The following is a 15,139-nucleotide window of genomic DNA, read 5'->3' as shown; positions in this document are numbered from 1 at the left end:
GGGATCATCATGAGGATTTTGACTGCACCTGAAGAGGCAGCTCCAAGCACCTGCCCTCCCTAAGACAAGGAGCTCCGTGGGGGCTCTGGGTGGCTTAGTTGGCTAAGCATCTGCCTTTGGCTCAGGTCATGGTCCCGGGGTCTTGGGATGGAGCCCCGCATTGGGCTCCCTGCTCAGCGGGGACCCTTCTTCTCCCTCTTCCTCTCCCCCTGCTTGTGCTCTCTGTCAAATAAAACTAAAAAATTAAAAAAAGACTGTGAGCTCCTAAACACAGCAGGAGCCAGTAATCGCTGCCTGATGCCAAGTGCAAGGCTTCCCAGGGACAAAAGGCAGAGGCCAAGGGCAGGACCTGCAGATAGCAATGGCCTGCAGCCCGGACCATGCCGGCCGCTCTGACCCGCAGCCCTTACAGCACACCCAGCCCTGGTCAGGCCTCACCGGCATCTTCTCCCCCGATCCCCATCAACTCACCCTTCAGCCTGGCCCAGGTAGGGGGGCACCCAAAGCCAACAATCCTACCCTGAGGTTTATGGTCTATGTGAGGTCAGCCAGCACCCAGTGATCAATGCAGAAGTCCTAGCTGCAAGCCAAGCTCGCGTCTTCCTAGGGCCCACTCCCTCCGCACAGATGCTCCTTCCCTTGCTCCTCAGATCACTGGTCCTTCCCCAGCTTCTACGGGACGTTTCATTAACACTTCATTCAAAGGCCCTATGTCCTTAATGCAATCAGCATCCCCCATTAGTACCCCATCAGCCCCTGCCCACTACCCTCACAGTTCTGACTGTCCTAAGGCAACTCAAATCCAAGGAGGCTGGCTCAGTCAGTTAAGAGCCCGACTCTTGATTTTGACTCAGCTCATGACCTCAGGTTTATGAGATGGAGCCCTAGGTCCTGGCTCCAGCCTCGGCAGGGAGTCTGCTTCTCGTCCTCTGCCCCCACCCACCCCCAATGCACACACATGCTCTCTCTCTCTCAAATAAATCTTAAAAAATAAAAGAAAGAAAAATCAGGGGCGCCTGGGTGGCTCAGTGGGATGAGCCTCTGCCTTCGGCTCTGGTCGTGGTCTCAGGGTCCTGGGATCGAGCCTCACATCTGACTCTCTGCTCGGCAGGGAGCCTGCTTCCTCCTCTGTCTCTGTCTGCCTCTCTGCATACTTGTAATCTCTATCTGCCCCCCCCCCAAAAAAAGTCTAAAAAAAAAATAAAGAAAAATCAGGGGCGCCTGGGTGGCTCAGTTGTTAAGTGTCTGCCTTTGGCTCAGGTCATGATCCCAGGGTCCTGGGATTGAGGCCCACATCGGGCCCCCTGCTCAGCGGGGAGCCTGCTTCGCCCTCTCCCACTCCCTCTGCTTGTGTTCCCTCTTTCCATTCTCTGACAAATAAATAAATAAAATCTTAAAAAAAAAAAAAAGGCAACAACTAACTGTGATCCAGAAGTGTTTACTGCAGAAATTTGGTCACCATTCCCACTTGATAGCCCCCGCTGAGGCTGGACTGGGCCCTCTGTCCAGGGCTGGGCAGGTGAAATGGAAAAGGGTGGAAGGAGTTTGGGCCCAGGGCCTCAGAGCTGTAACAGGATGTTGGGGGCCAGGCTGCAGGTGAGGCCTGTACCATCTGGCTCCACATTCAAGGACTTCACTGTGCCATCCTCTATGACCATGGAGAACCTGCCATGAGATCAAGATCACGATCATGAGATCGGGCTCTGCACTCAGCGTGGGGTCTGCTTAAGACTCTCTCTCCCTCGGGGAACCTGGGTGGCTCAGTCGAGTAAACGTCTGCCTTCCACTCAGGTCATGATCCCAGGATCCTGGGACTGAGCCCCACTGCAGGGGGAGGCACTGGGGGGGGGGGGCGGTCCCTGCTCAGCGGGGAGCCTGCTTGTCCCTCTGCCTCTGTCCCACCCCGTGCTTGTGCTCTATCAAATAAATAAATGGAATCTTTAAAAAAAAAAAAAAAAGGACTCTCTCCCTCTCCCTCTGCACACTCACGCTCTCTCCAAAATAAATAGGAAAATCTTTAAAAGGAGAGCGAAACCAAGCCAATTACAATGGCCTGGGCCTGGAGACAAGGAATGGAGACTGAAGGGGTGGCAGGGGAACCCCACAGAGGACCCTCCTGCTTTTACCTCTTGAGCCGATGATTTCCAAAGAGAGACACCAATGAATCATCTAATAGCAAATCTGTCTCCTAAAAGGAAAACCAGAGACAAGGCTTAGAAACTTCCAGAACAGACCAAGCCCCGCCCCCACCAGCTGTTCCCTTCCAAGTTCCTGCATCCACGGCCTGACAAAGGGACCACCCTATAGGTGGGGCTTGCAAGAGTGCACTCACCTTCCCAAAGGCCCCAGTGGGGTCAGCCAAGAGCCTAACCTAAGGAGAAAGTAAAGGTCAAAGAAAAATCCCAGGCTGGCCTGGATCCCCCGCAGGACCCATACCTCACCTTGCCTCTGGCGTTGTGAGCTCGTCCCCACTCTTCAGTCACGAAGACATCATTAACACTCAGACAGGCTACCACCTGGACCCCCCTGGCCTTCAGAGCCTCAGCCTGCTCCACAAATCCAGGCAGGTGGGTCTAGGAGGGGAAACAGAGGGTTAACAGAGAGATTAAATGCCTTGGCTCTGCAACGCCTTCCCTTTATCTCCAGGCCCTCCTCACTTCCCTCTCCAATATCTTTGATCAATTAGAAATGTCAGCCAGTTCCTTTTGGCCTTGGCGGCAAGGAAGCCCGGATCCAAATTTGAGCACTCTGTGGTCACCGTGAACTTCCCTTGGACGTGACTATACTTTATTTACCCAAGTATCTCCCACAGCGCCAATGCCAATCAGCAACAGCAGCAATAACAGATGTTGGATTGAATGACAATACCCTTTTCTCCTATATTCCTGGCCCCACGACCTTTTCACAGCCACCACATTTTTCTCAAAGCTCTTGTATGCTTTGTTTTGTTTTGTTTTTTAAGATTTTATTTCCTTATTTGACAGAGAGCGGGGGAGCACAAGCAGGGGAAGCAGCCGGCAGAGGGAGAGGGAGAAGCAGGCTCCCCAACTGAGCAGGGAGCCTGATGCAGGACTCCATCCCAGCACCCTGGGATCATGACCTGAGCCAAAGGCAGCCGCTTAATGGACTCAGCCACCCAGGCGTCCTACTCTGATAGGCTTTTTAACTGTCACGACAGCTACACGCTCTCATTGCAAGCCACCCTAGGATTCAGGAACAATACAGACACGCACACAAGATTCCAACTGCTGAGTCCCAGAAGGGCAGGTCTCACCTTGGAACAGCCGGGGGTAAAGGCCCCAGGGACTCCAAACAGCACCCCCTTCTTGCCCTTGAACAGCTCTGCCAGGTTCACCTGGTTCTTAGGCTCCCCTTCAAAGACTACCACGGAAGGGATGGTATCTCCCACCTAGAGAGAAGGACTTGGTAAGGAGTGACTTGGTTACTCTGGAAGGAGCAAAGGGACTAGATAAGGAGATAAGGAGTAGAAGAATGAGGGAGTGGGTAAGGAGAAGCCAAGGTCAAGGTGTTAAACCAGACCAGGCACTTGCTCCTAGTGCAGCAGAGTGGACAGAGTTGTAATGTCCTAACCTGTCCAAGTTTCCAGAATTCCCTCCCGGCCGCCCTCCCCTCTCCTCTAACCACCTGGTTCCTCCACACCCTCAGGTTTTAAGATGGCCCCAGTTCCTTTTACCAGTCTGTTGGTGACCACAGAAAATGGGAGAGGAGGCCTCTCTGGGTGTTGCAAGAGGTTGCATAATCAAGGAGTCAACTTCCTACCAGAAAGAAGTGGGACAAATGGGTAGGGAAGGAGAGGCAGGGGATCGATCTATCTGGGGGCGAGGAGGAGACCCTGACAACAGGGAGGGAGAGAACCCTGGTCAAGTCTGGTGTCCAGCCCTCAGGAAGAGAAAAAGATAAGAGAGCAGAAGATGGAAAAGTTGGGGGGGAAGGGCATTAAATAAAAGGCATCTCTCAAAGGGATTGGATTAGTCTACCTGGGAGTGTGTGAGGGTTTCAGGGAGTCAGAGGACACACAAATCAGGGATTGGGAATTAGATTAAGCAGGAAGAGGAGCAGGTCTCAGAAGGGTGTGGAAGGGGAAGGGAGGTGGTTCCCAGAATCCGGGGGTCATTCCAGATGAAGGGATGAAAGACTCAGCAGAAAAGTGGGAATTAGCCATGGGAGAAGTGGAACAGGGTAGACACAGTAGGGCTTTAGGAGAAAACACTTGCTTCAGACCATGGGGTGAAGAATGATGCCCAGGAATGTAACGAAAATGTACAGGACAGTATGGGGGGGGGCGCAGGAGCTCGTATGGAGATTGAAAAGGGGTCCTGTGGTAAAGGAGATGGTTCCAGAAGGCAGAGGCCATGGTATTCAATCGCCTAAAAATGGTGGAGACGCATCACGCATAGCGGCAGTACAAAGGGTGAAGGCTTGAGAGCGCCTTGGGGGCTGTCCTGGAGATAAAATACGAGTCCCGAAGATTGGCAAAAACTGGGGAGGGAGCAGCCACGGGGGTGCGGGGGCTGCCGGGGGCATGAGGGACAACTGCGGGAAGAGTCCCTGGCAGGGTGAACAGAGGTCCGGAAGGGCAGGAAGGAGGATGATTCTCCCCAGACAAGCAGGACGGAGGGCACTGGGAAGACTGGCTGGATGGGAGCTCAGGCCGGTCCCGGCCAGCGGTCACCTTGATTGGGGCCATGGCTGAGGCGGCGCTTCTGAAACCGCAGGCCCCTCCAAGCGTCCACTCCCTGCCTGGTTGCCGGCACCCGCCTGCTCTCGACGCCGCCGCTGCTGCAGACTGGACGGGGGCTGCCGGGAAGAGCACCGAGCCTGCCCGACGACTCAGGACACGCAGCTGAAAAAGCCGCACGCCCATCCTGGACCGCGCAGCCGTTCCGCCCTAGCGGCGGGGCGGTGGCAGGGGGCGGGCCTGGTGGGAGGAACCCAAAGCGAGTCCCCTCTCCGAGAGGCGGAGCCACTGCCGGGCCCGCCCCCAGCGAGGCTCCTCTATTGCGCTGGCGTAGCGGTGCGTGCAGGGGCGGAACTTCTGGGGCGCTCGGCTTATTTGCATTTGGGGCTGGACCAAGGGCGCAGTTACGAATGGGCGGGGCATTCGGTAGCCGCACAACTTATTCACGTAGAAGGATGGGGTGTCGCTGTTGTGAAGCGGCTGGTTTACGGGTTCCTGCAATGTTTCTTTTCCTTAGCCGGAAGCGAGGGGCGGGAGACGATAGTGTCGGGCGTCTGTGATGAAGAAAAACTTGTTTATTTTGCATACAGCGCAGGCCCCTGCACTGCGGCTGCTTTACGTAGGATGTACAGTGTGCATGACTTGTAGCTAAAGGAAACCACTGGGCCTGCGCCGCAGCCATCTCCCGCCGGGACGCTTCCGGTAGGAGCGCGTGATCCGACCAAGCTCCTCAAATACCTCTACTCCGGCTAGCACGAGAAGTTCCAGCATGTTCGCCAGTTCCGCTCCTCCGAGCCGTCCAATAGGACGAGAATGGAGCGGCCCCGGAAGTGACGCAGAGGACTTTCTGCCTCCTTCCGGTTCCGGCTTGCGGCGAACGCGTTGCGGCGACATGAAGCTGCTCACCCACAACCTGCTGAGCTCGCATGTGCGGGGGGTGGGGCCCCGTGGCTTCCCGCTGCGCCTCCAGGTATCGGCCGGGGGCAGTCTCGCGCCTGTCTCCTGGGCGGAATGGGGGAACCAGGCTCCTGTCCCTAACAAAACCCCTCCTCCCCGCAGGCCACCGAGGTCCGCATCAACCCGGTGGAGTTCAACCCCGACTTCGTGGCGCGTATGATACCCAAGGTGGAGTGGGCGGCGCTTCTGGAGGCGGCGGATACCGTGAGGACCCTCCCCCACGCCCGTGCTCCCCCGGGGCCTGGAGGGGGGTGGAGAACCTGGTTTCAGAGCAAGGGGCGGGGTGCCCAGAGCTGATTTAGGCCTTTGCCCACAGTTGCATCTGGTCGAGGTGCCCAAGGGGCCGATTGAAGGGTATGAGCATGATGAGAAATTCCTGAGGCAGATGCACCACGTGCTGCTGGAGGTGAGAACCAGCCCATCGCTTGCTTCTCTGGCCATCACAGCCACAGGCTGCCCGTGCTCAGCTCTGTTCCCCCTCTCCTTCCCCGCACCCCTCCCCCCCGCAGGTGGATGTGCTGGAGGGCACTTTGCAGTGCCCAGAGTCCGGACGTCTGTTCCCCATCAGTCGCGGAATCCCTAACATGCTGCTGAGTGATGAGGAAACCGAGACTTAACCGCGCCAGGCATTAGTTTTTCAGTCTGTAACCAAATGGTTTTGTTTATGTATAATATGTTTGTTAGGTCTGTCTTGTATCCCCAAACCTTGACCCAGTGACACACGAAACACAGTGTTCTTGAGCTCGATATATTTCTTTTTCTCATTAAAGGTTCAAAACCAAAAGCGGTTTCTCTTTGCAGCAAATATACATTAAAATAGAGTCTCTGTACAGCCAAAGGCTCTGGGCCCTGGCTTGCCCTATGTCCCTGCACCTCCCTGGCCAAACCCAAAAATAAATATAGTGTTATTGCTCTGCAGGGCATAGAGGCAGTGCTCTCCCTAACCCCCCCAAGGAGGCTGGGTGGGAGCTGATGGGGGGCCCTGGCCACCCCAGGGGTCCAGGGGCTGGAGCCTGCTTGGAGTTATTGCTTCAAGGGGGGGCAGTAATGCCCAATGCAAATGATGAGGAGAGGAGCGAAGGGGGCAGGGGCCTTTGCTTTCCAAATCCCCCTCTGCTCTGGAGAGGGGGTTGGATTAAGCAGCAGCAAAAGCATCACCCACTGGGAGACTGTGGCCTCCACTCCCTTCCCTCCCTGAGATCAGGCTTCTGCCCCCCCACATGTCCCCTGCAGCCCCCTATGGCTTCCGCAAGGCCCCCTACACTCTGGGGGCACGTTATGGCTTGCAAGGGGCAGCACTGTGCCCAGAGCCTGGGCGCACACATTCCCAGCTTCTAAGACCCCCTGGGAGGGGGGAGGGGAGGGCGTAGGGCCTGCTCCCAGGGGCTGATGGTATTGCCCTGGCCCTGCCAGCAGGCTGTGGCACTGCCCGGACCCCAGTTCTGCCCCCTTGGGGCTGACCCCATACTGGGCGGGTCCTGCCAGCACCCCCACCCATGCCCACCCCTTGCCTCAGTCCATCATGGCCTCGAGCATCTCCAAGAACAGCTTGTGCATGGGCACCTTGCCCTCCAGCTTCACCCCATAGAAATGGGCCAGCACTTTGCCCGCTGTCTGGCGAAGGAGCGGTAGCGTGAGCAGCAGCCTGCCTGCCCGCCGCCGCTCAGCACCCCCTCCGGGGCCTGCCCGGCCTGCTTCGTACTCCAGCAGGGCCTCGTGTAGAGCTTCACGCAGCTGCTCCACAGCCTCGGCGTCCTCGATGTGCACAGAGTCTGCAAAGAGAGGAGGAGAGAACGCTGTGGACACGGACGGTCTCCAGAAAAGGCAGAGCCCCCAGATGCTTGAGCTTTGCCGGATGTTGCTCGAGGAGGAGCCAGACGCAGACTGGAGGGGCTGACCGAGGCACCACTCCACTCTTGCGCATGAGCCAGGGCCCCCTGCTTTCTCCCTCAACGGTGGCCCCCGTGGCCCCCTTTGCTCTTCCCCCTCTTCCTTCCCACTGAGTGGTTCACTTTTCCATGTAAGCATGGCCCTAGAGGGCGCCTGGGTGGCTCAGTGGGTTAAGCCGCTGCCTTCAGCTCGGGTCATGATCTCAGGGTCCTGGGATCGAGCCCTGCATCGGGCTCTCTGCTCAGTAGGGAGCCTTGCTTCCCTCTCTCTCTGCCTGCCTCTCTGTCTACTTATGATCTCTCTCTGTCAAATAAATAAATAAAATCTTGAAGAAAAAAAAAAAAAAGGATGGCCCTAGAGCTCAAAATCCTACGTTCGGTTCCCAGACCTGCCCTTGCCTTCTTTGAGACTTTGAACAAATCACTACTCTTCCCTAAGCCACAGACTTCCTTGTCTGCCCAATGAGACTGGGCCATGGCCAGGGTGAGGACCTGGAGGGCCTCGAGGAGACTCCCGTCAGCGTCCGCCCAGGCTCACCTGAATTGGCAAGGGCCAGGGCCTTCAGCAGGACGTACTCCTCACGTTCCAGCCTCAGGGCCTGCAGTCGCCGCACCAGCTGCAGCAGCGCGGCCCCCAGTTCCCCCAAGCCAGCGGCGCGTGCCCCCTCCTCATCCAGGACCAGGTCCTCCGCGAAGGCCAGCTCGTCCTGCAGTGGCAGTGAGCGCTGGGCGACACCCAACACCAAGACCTCCATCCATACGCTTTGCAGGACTGACATCTGGTCAGACAGTGACAGTGACGAGAAGCCTGGAGGGCAGTGGGAAGCAGACCTGGCTGAACAAGTTCACCAGAGCCGGGCCTGGCCTGCAGAGGGAAGCCCCAGATCACCTGGGCCCTTTACCTGGGATGCTCTTGGCCCAGCTGATGGTGACCACAATCTCTCGGTCAAAGAGGTCACAGAGGGTAGCCACAGCTGGGAGGTGTCCATCGGGGCCCGCCGGGTCGGGCATAGCATATAGCTTCTCAGGCTCAACCACCAGCAAGTGCGACACCAGTGCATTCACAGGGGCTGCCAGGACAGGTGGAGGATGCCCTTGAAGTCATCACCTTGAAGGCCCCTTCGGGGTCAAGCACCTTCCCTAAATTAGCCATCACCCCTGCCCCAACCCCATGGCCTTCTTAATAGCCACTGGGCAGCCAGGCTTGGACACTTCTCTCTGGAAAGGGCTCCTAAGATCTCCCCAGGAAAGCAAGTCCATGAACAGGTTCCGAGTGTGAGAAAAATCTTTCCCTGGTCCCAGGTGTACTACTCAGGGACTGGTTTAAAAAAAAAAAAAGGTATTTTCAAAAGTATGCTTTCAGGGAAATGTGTTGGGAACAGACGGGCAAACCGGGCTCCCAATGCCCACGCTATCCATTCGGGATGACTGACACCCAATGGACCTCTCGTGTCCCAGCCCCATCCCAACCCTAGAGCTCCCAGGGCCCACAGCACTCACCGGTTTTCCGAGGGCCTCCAGCTACTGCCAGGGATCCAGCAGGGAAGGAGCTCGGGAAGGGCAGCGGGTCCACCTCTGGCCGCCGCTTGTACTTCTGTCGCCCGCCTCGCACGCGGTCCAGACGTACTCCTTGAATGGCAGGACAGGGCTGTGTCCCTGCAGCTGGGGGCTGCTTGCCCTGCGGAGCCCCACCCCCACCCCACCCAGTCCCCCATCGCTGCCTGCAGAAGGCCCCAGGCCTCGGCTACCCCCGCCCTGCGCTCCGTGAGCCCCTGCCCAGCGCTCACCCTCCTTGAGCATGCCCACCCGCAGGCACTTGGTGAAGCGACAGGCCTGGCAGGCCTTGCGTCTCCGCTTGGTGATCTCACACTCGTTGGAGGCCGGACAGCTGTACTCGATGCTCCCTGCCGACAAGAGACAGGGCTCCAGTGGCGGCCTCCCAGGGTCCAGAGGGGGCCCAGAGGACAGGAGGGCCCTCACTCGTCCCGGGCCAACACAGGTCTGGGAGAGTGGGAGTGCCCTGAGCCGGGCAGGAAAGCCCGAGACGGTGAAGGGAATGGCCTCTGGGCTGGGGGCTCCTGACTGCGCCCAGGGAGTCAGGCTGATCCTGGCCCCAAGCCCCTTGTCAAGCCACATCTCTGGGCTCTACTAACCCCATCTGCTCTCGTCGAGGCCACAGCAGCTTCCACAGCGGGAAGTACTTGGCCTGAAGGAGCATCTGATGCCGTGATCATGTCCTGCTCCCACACACACCTGGACACCTGTCATCCTTTGTCTCTAGGACACCACTCCTTCCACCTCACTGGCCACTCTCATTCCTGTGCATTCCCACCGACTCCTTCCATCGAAGGACCCACCCCAGGGCTGCCCGCGGACCTCGTCTCCTCCAGCTCACTTCCCCGGTGAGCTCATCGGGCGTGGGCCTTCCAGTTTCTCTCAGCAGGACTGCGTGAACTCGACTCACTTGCCACTGCCTCAGCATCGTGCGGGTCTAGAAGGCGTGGCAAACTTGACCTGTCCAAAATGGAGCCCACGACCTACCACTCCGAACCCTACGACTCCGTCTCTCCAGTGGCTCAAGCAGAAATCCAGAAAACATCTTGGATTCTTCTCTTATACCCAAATCCAGCCCATCAGCGTGGCCTGGCCAGCTTTACCTCTGCCCCTTGTCCAGATGCTGACCCACTGCGCCCCGAGTCACCATCACCCCACCTTCTCACTGACCTCCTCCTCTGTCCTTTTCTCCTTTGTTAATGACAACACAGGGGCCAAGACAACCCGTCCCGCCCAAGTCAGATCCCACCCGCCTCCCCTGCTCCAAATCCTCCAACGATGTCCCTTCTCAGAGTAAAAGCCCAGGCCTGGAAGGCCTGTGAGGCCTGTGAGGCCTCCAGCCCCCAGCTTTTCAACCTTTCTCCCCTCAGCCCTCACACTCTGTTCCTCACACAGACGCCATGCTCAGGGCCCACTGCTCCCTTACCTCCCTCTGAACTCTGCTCCCCGTCACCTCAGGGAAACCCCCCTGGCCCCACTGTGAGAATGTCAGGGCTCCTCTGCAGACTTCTCCTGCCGCCTGCCCTGCCTGATCATTTCTCAGCACGCCTTGAGCCGCTACACACGTACTTACTTCTCTTACCATCTGTCTTCCCCCTTTAGCATCTGCTCCACGAGGGCCAGGACGGCCGAGTGCTAGGAACAGGGCCTGGTATGTAATGGCCGCTGAATGAACATGGGGTGGCCCTCCCAGCCTCACAGGGCTACCGCCAGAACCGAATGACACAACCAGCCAACATGCCCTTGACACACTCCTCCTATACCCTATGTATTCAGGGCTGTGCACGCAGCTCAAGACACCTCCTCCAAGAAGACCTCTCCAGAGCCTCCAACCCAGCCAGGTTCCTTGGCATGCATCCCACTCCTCCCCCTCCAGCACTTAAAACAGCTGTACTACAACAGAGTTTTGTACGAGTCATTGTTTCCTCTCTCCCCTCCGCTCGAGTATAAATGGCTTAGTCCCAGCTATGTCCACGGGCATAGTGGTCAGGACAGCAAAGCACAGGTCTGTAAAGAACAAGGGGTCTGGAGACTGCCTGGGGCCCACCCTGACACTACCTCTTAACCAACCGTGTGACCTTGGGCAAGTCCCATACCCAAGCCCCCCAACCCCTCAGTGTTCCCATCTATAAAACTGGGATAAAAACAGGACTTCTGGGCACCTGGGTGGCTCAGATGGTTAAGCGTCTGCCTTCAGCTCTGGTCATGATCCTGGGGTCCTGGGATCAAGCCCACATCAGGCTCCCGGCTCAGCGGGAAGTCAGCTTCTCCCTCTCCCTCTGCCTGCCACTCCCCCTGTTCATGCTCTCTCTCTCTCTCTCTGTATCTGTCTCAAATGAATAAATTCGATCTTTAAAAATATCAATAAATATAAACAAGCCTTCCTACAAAGATTCCTGGTAAGAATGAAAGGGAATGTCAAGGTAACATATTCCACATGGTTCACAGCCCCCAAAAGCTCAATAAATGATTACAATCTGTGGTTAGGGCTCAATAAAGATTTGTCAACAAAGCTGGCAGAGAAGGGGTCCAGGGCGGGTAGGAATGCCTGGGCCTGTTAGTTCCCTGGCCTTCGGAACCATTAGAGAGCACAAAGGGTTTTAGAGCAGTGGGTGTTGGTCAAATCAAAACCCACTGCAATGTCACAATCAGTTGGGAGCCATCTGTCCGAAGTTCAGTTGTAAGTAATAAGCAGAGGCAGCAATCAACCCAAGTTCAAGTCCGGCTTCTACCACCTTCTGCCTGTGGGACTTGAACAAAGTTTTAAAAAACCTTCCTGGGCCTCAACTGCGGTCACAGCACTGGCCACCTTATGGGCGGCTGGGGGAATAAGAGATCACGGACACAGGGGGCATCATGTCTGACACGGGGTTAGCACTCAAGGAATGTTCTCCAAAAGTACACGTTATCGCCTCAAAGCAAGCAGTGTTTCCTATAAAAACACAAGTAACAGGAGCATCCCAAGTAATGCTGATTACATCTCCATCCTGCTTACTCAGGTTTTGGTATGTGTTCCTAAGAGAATTCAGTGAGTAATAGTCTTTTTAAAAGTCCGCTGCTGAAGTATGAGGCAGCCCCTCTCAGTTACCCATGAGAACCTGCCTTCTGCTGGAGTTGCTTTGGGGAAATCTACCCAAGGCGGGGTGGCAGGGGTTCCATGCTGCTAAGAGAGGTCAGGAACTACCAGAAGCAAGAACGAAGTTTAGAAGCAGACAGAGGCTGCCTCCAATTTTTCAGAGCCACTGTGGAACGTGCTAGGCCTCCAGTACCCAGAAACCTAGGCTTCCCGAGCCCTCCCTCACATCCTACTTCCAAGCCATCAACACATCCTTTATTTAACTTTTCAGGGAAATGGCACTCCCAGGTGGGAGGAGGAACTTGGGAACCCCAAGTGGTACCGCCACCGTCTACTTCCACCTGGCAGAGCACCCATTGGGTAGCAGTAGGCCCAGAGGGCAAAGGGTACAGGAGCGCGGTGGGGGCTCACCCTGGATGGTCCTCTTGAAGAAGGCTTTGCAGGCCTCACAGGATGCCACACCATAGTGGTAGCCGGAGGCCACATCCCCACAGACCAGGCAGAGGCGTTTGGGGAGGGAGCTGAGCACCAGCTTCCCACCACCCTGCTCGCCAGGCCCAGCCCCCTCCCCATCCTCCTCTTCCTTGTGGCCTGGGAGGCAGCGGGTGGGAGCTGGGCCAGGGGCCAGGGCCACGGGGGGCTCGGTCTCGGTCTCCGAGGAACCCTTTGGGCTGTCGGGGCTGGCTGGCTCTGCCTTGATGTAGAGAGGCTCAATGCCCACCACCTGGCTGGACATGGCGCTGGTCACCTGCAGGGAGAGACCTGTCGGGTCACAGGGAGACACTGGGATGGGGGATGGAGTCCCAGTGCCACCCTGGTTGCCCAACCCCGGGCCTAGGGCCAGGCTTCCAGGCTCATCAAGGGGGAGGGAAGGAGAGCAGAGTCCAAGGAAGGGCTGCCCATGAAGAAGGCTTCCCCCCAGCTGTTGCCATGGGAACAGAGTCTCCAAAGCCTCCAGGGCCAGTAACTGACGGCAAGGTCTTCCACTTGGGAACCTGGGGGAGGTCTGGAAACTTCCTACTCCCACCCGGGCCAAGGAAGATCATAGCCTTAGTCTCCAAGTGACCTTCAACCCCATCTGGAATGCCCAGCCCCTAGAGAGATACCTCTCAATTTTCTTCCAATGTTGGGGACCTCGATGATTGCCCCCTCACCTGGGCATCCTCCATTCAAAAGCCCAAAGCAGGCACACAAGGGCGGGTGGTGGCTTCACACACTCCCCCTCACCTGGGTCCTCAGGTGTCCTCACCCGCTCACACATGCTCACTCTCTACTGGGCGCTTGGCGGCTCTCACACAGGGCCTTCCCCAAGCCCAGGTTCTCCCTCATGCTCCTGCCCAAGCGCACAGCCCATAAACAAAGTCACACTCGAGACTCACAATCACACACACTCACTCCCAAACACACCATGCCCCCACACTGACACGCACACAGACACACACCGTTGTGGAAACACACTAAGAGCCTTTCACACCTGACACAGCGCCCCTCCTGCCCCACCATGCCAATCCCAGGCCCACCGGAGGACGCGGCCACCTCCTTACACCCCACCCCACCCCACCCCCGACCCCCGCCAGCACATTCACTCTTACACTCCAGCCGCCCGCAGAATCCTCCACCTCTGGGGCGCCCCGCCCCCCCAACCTGCGCACACCTACGGAAAGTTGCCTAAAGTTGCTGCGCCTCCCCTCCCCCTCCGCCCGCGGGGGACCTCTATCAGGTTATCAGGAAGTAAACGGGGAGCGCCAAGGAGGAGGAAGTTCTCCCCTGCCGGTGCGATGACCTTTGACCCAGAGAGGAGGGTGGCCCAAGGCCCCTTCGAGCGCCCCCACGTGGTCTTCAGAGCCCCTTCTCAGACAGGGAGCCCTCCCTATCTTCCACACAGGCCCGCCCCTGGGACTTCGACTTGCTCCAGGTGCCGGATTGAACCCTGCCCTGGGACTGGATCCGAGGCCCGAGCCTGACCCCGGCCGGGACCTGCAGCCCGAGCCAGAACCGGCCCCTGTCCCAGGCCGACGCACTGAGACCCCAACACGGGATCCCGCCCGGACCCTAGCCCCGTGTGGCCCTGGACCCGGTCCCAACCGTGACCCGGGGTGGACCTGGAGCCGGACCCCGCCCGGAGCCCGCCCCACCCCCGCCCGCCTCCCAACCGCGCTCGCACATGGCCCCCGCGCCCCGCCCGTCCACCCCCCGCAGCGGCGCTCCCCTCCGCCCCCGGACCTGGGGCTCCGGCAGGGCTGGCGGGCAGGCATGGGGGCCGAGCGGCCCGGAGCGCCGGGGTGAGCCTGGGGCCGCAAACGGCCCCTCCTCCGCCGCCTCCTCGGGCCGCACCGCCCCGCCGCGCCGCGTCCCCTCACTCGGCGGCGCCGCCGGCGGCTTGTAGGACACAAAAGGACATCGCGGCCGCTTCCTACTCTGCTTCCTCCAGCTGACAGCGGGGGTGGGGCCGGCCGTGCGCATGCAAAGCAGGGGGCGGGTCTCGGCGCCCTATGCTAATCAGACAAGAGGGGCGGGGCAGCGCCTGCGTGCCCGGACCAGTCGGGGCGGAGCCGGCGATGCCAGGGGGCGGTCCTTCATGAAGGTCCCGCCCATCGCCGCCTAGTAGAAGCGGTGCACTAGCTGAGGGGGCGGGGCCAGAGGAGACTTGGAGAGGCTCCGAGAGGGTGTTGGAACCAGGAGCGCTCTTACGTAAAGAAGGAGGCGGGGAGCGCTGTGCGCGATCGAAGTGGGCGAGGTGGCTTGGTAGCCGCAGTTGCGGGACAGGGAGACGACTTACATATGTAAATGAGAGGGCGGGAGGAGCGGAGAGGTTAGTGTAACTGCATATGCATGAGGGGCGGGGCCCAGCATGCCCAAACTAGAGGGGAGGTGCTGCCCCTTTACCTTCTCACCCTTCCCCCAAGATTACACCACCGGGGCACTTGGACCGCAGATCCAGTATCTCCACACAGCTGCTGGACC

At 58.3% G+C, this 15,139-nt stretch overlaps 3 protein-coding genes across 5 annotated transcripts; 1 reads left to right on the top strand and 2 right to left on the bottom strand.

Annotated features, from left to right (window-relative positions):
* Positions 1-1,422: 1,422 nt before the first annotated feature.
* PRDX5 (peroxiredoxin 5) lies at positions 1,423-4,936 on the bottom strand. The gene is made up of 6 exons (XM_004770154.3): positions 4,694-4,936; positions 3,275-3,409; positions 2,442-2,573; positions 2,333-2,371; positions 2,127-2,188; positions 1,423-1,665 (listed from the first exon to the last, which is right to left on the bottom strand). The coding sequence occupies exons 1-6, from the start codon at positions 4,883-4,885 to the stop codon at positions 1,560-1,562; spliced, it is 666 nt and encodes a 221-aa protein (XP_004770211.1). The 5' UTR covers positions 4,886-4,936; the 3' UTR covers positions 1,423-1,559.
* Positions 4,937-5,509: 573 nt separating this feature from the next.
* Positions 5,510-6,440, top strand: TRMT112 (tRNA methyltransferase activator subunit 11-2). The gene is made up of 4 exons (XM_004770158.3): positions 5,510-5,669; positions 5,759-5,860; positions 5,973-6,062; positions 6,166-6,440. The coding sequence occupies exons 1-4, from the start codon at positions 5,592-5,594 to the stop codon at positions 6,271-6,273; spliced, it is 378 nt and encodes a 125-aa protein (XP_004770215.2). The 5' UTR covers positions 5,510-5,591; the 3' UTR covers positions 6,274-6,440.
* On the bottom strand, positions 6,389-14,628 carry ESRRA (estrogen related receptor alpha). 3 transcript variants are annotated; one of them, XM_004770155.3, is made up of 7 exons: positions 14,399-14,628; positions 12,587-12,923; positions 9,333-9,449; positions 9,046-9,174; positions 8,448-8,615; positions 8,084-8,353; positions 6,389-7,428 (listed from the first exon to the last, which is right to left on the bottom strand). In XM_004770155.3, exons 2-7 carry the CDS (start codon positions 12,909-12,911, stop codon positions 7,169-7,171), a joined length of 1,269 nt encoding a protein of 422 aa, XP_004770212.2. In that variant the 5' UTR covers positions 12,912-12,923; positions 14,399-14,628; the 3' UTR covers positions 6,389-7,168. The 3 variants fall into 3 exon arrangements, with proteins under 3 accessions (XP_004770212.2, XP_004770213.1, XP_012900117.1); XM_004770156.3 differs by lacking the exon at positions 14,399-14,628 and adding an exon at positions 13,830-14,286; XM_013044663.2 differs by lacking the exon at positions 14,399-14,628 and adding an exon at positions 13,282-13,715.
* Positions 14,629-15,139: the final 511 nt, after the last annotated feature.

The sequence above is a fragment of the Mustela putorius genome, unplaced genomic scaffold (genome assembly GCF_011764305.1).
Source record: "Mustela putorius furo isolate JIRA1106 unplaced genomic scaffold, ASM1176430v1.1 tig00000127_pilon_pilon_pilon, whole genome shotgun sequence".
NCBI classification, from domain to species: Eukaryota; Metazoa; Chordata; class Mammalia; order Carnivora; family Mustelidae; genus Mustela; species Mustela putorius.
Note: the sequence above shows the minus strand (reverse complement) of the source record. Positions and strands in the feature narration are given on the sequence as shown.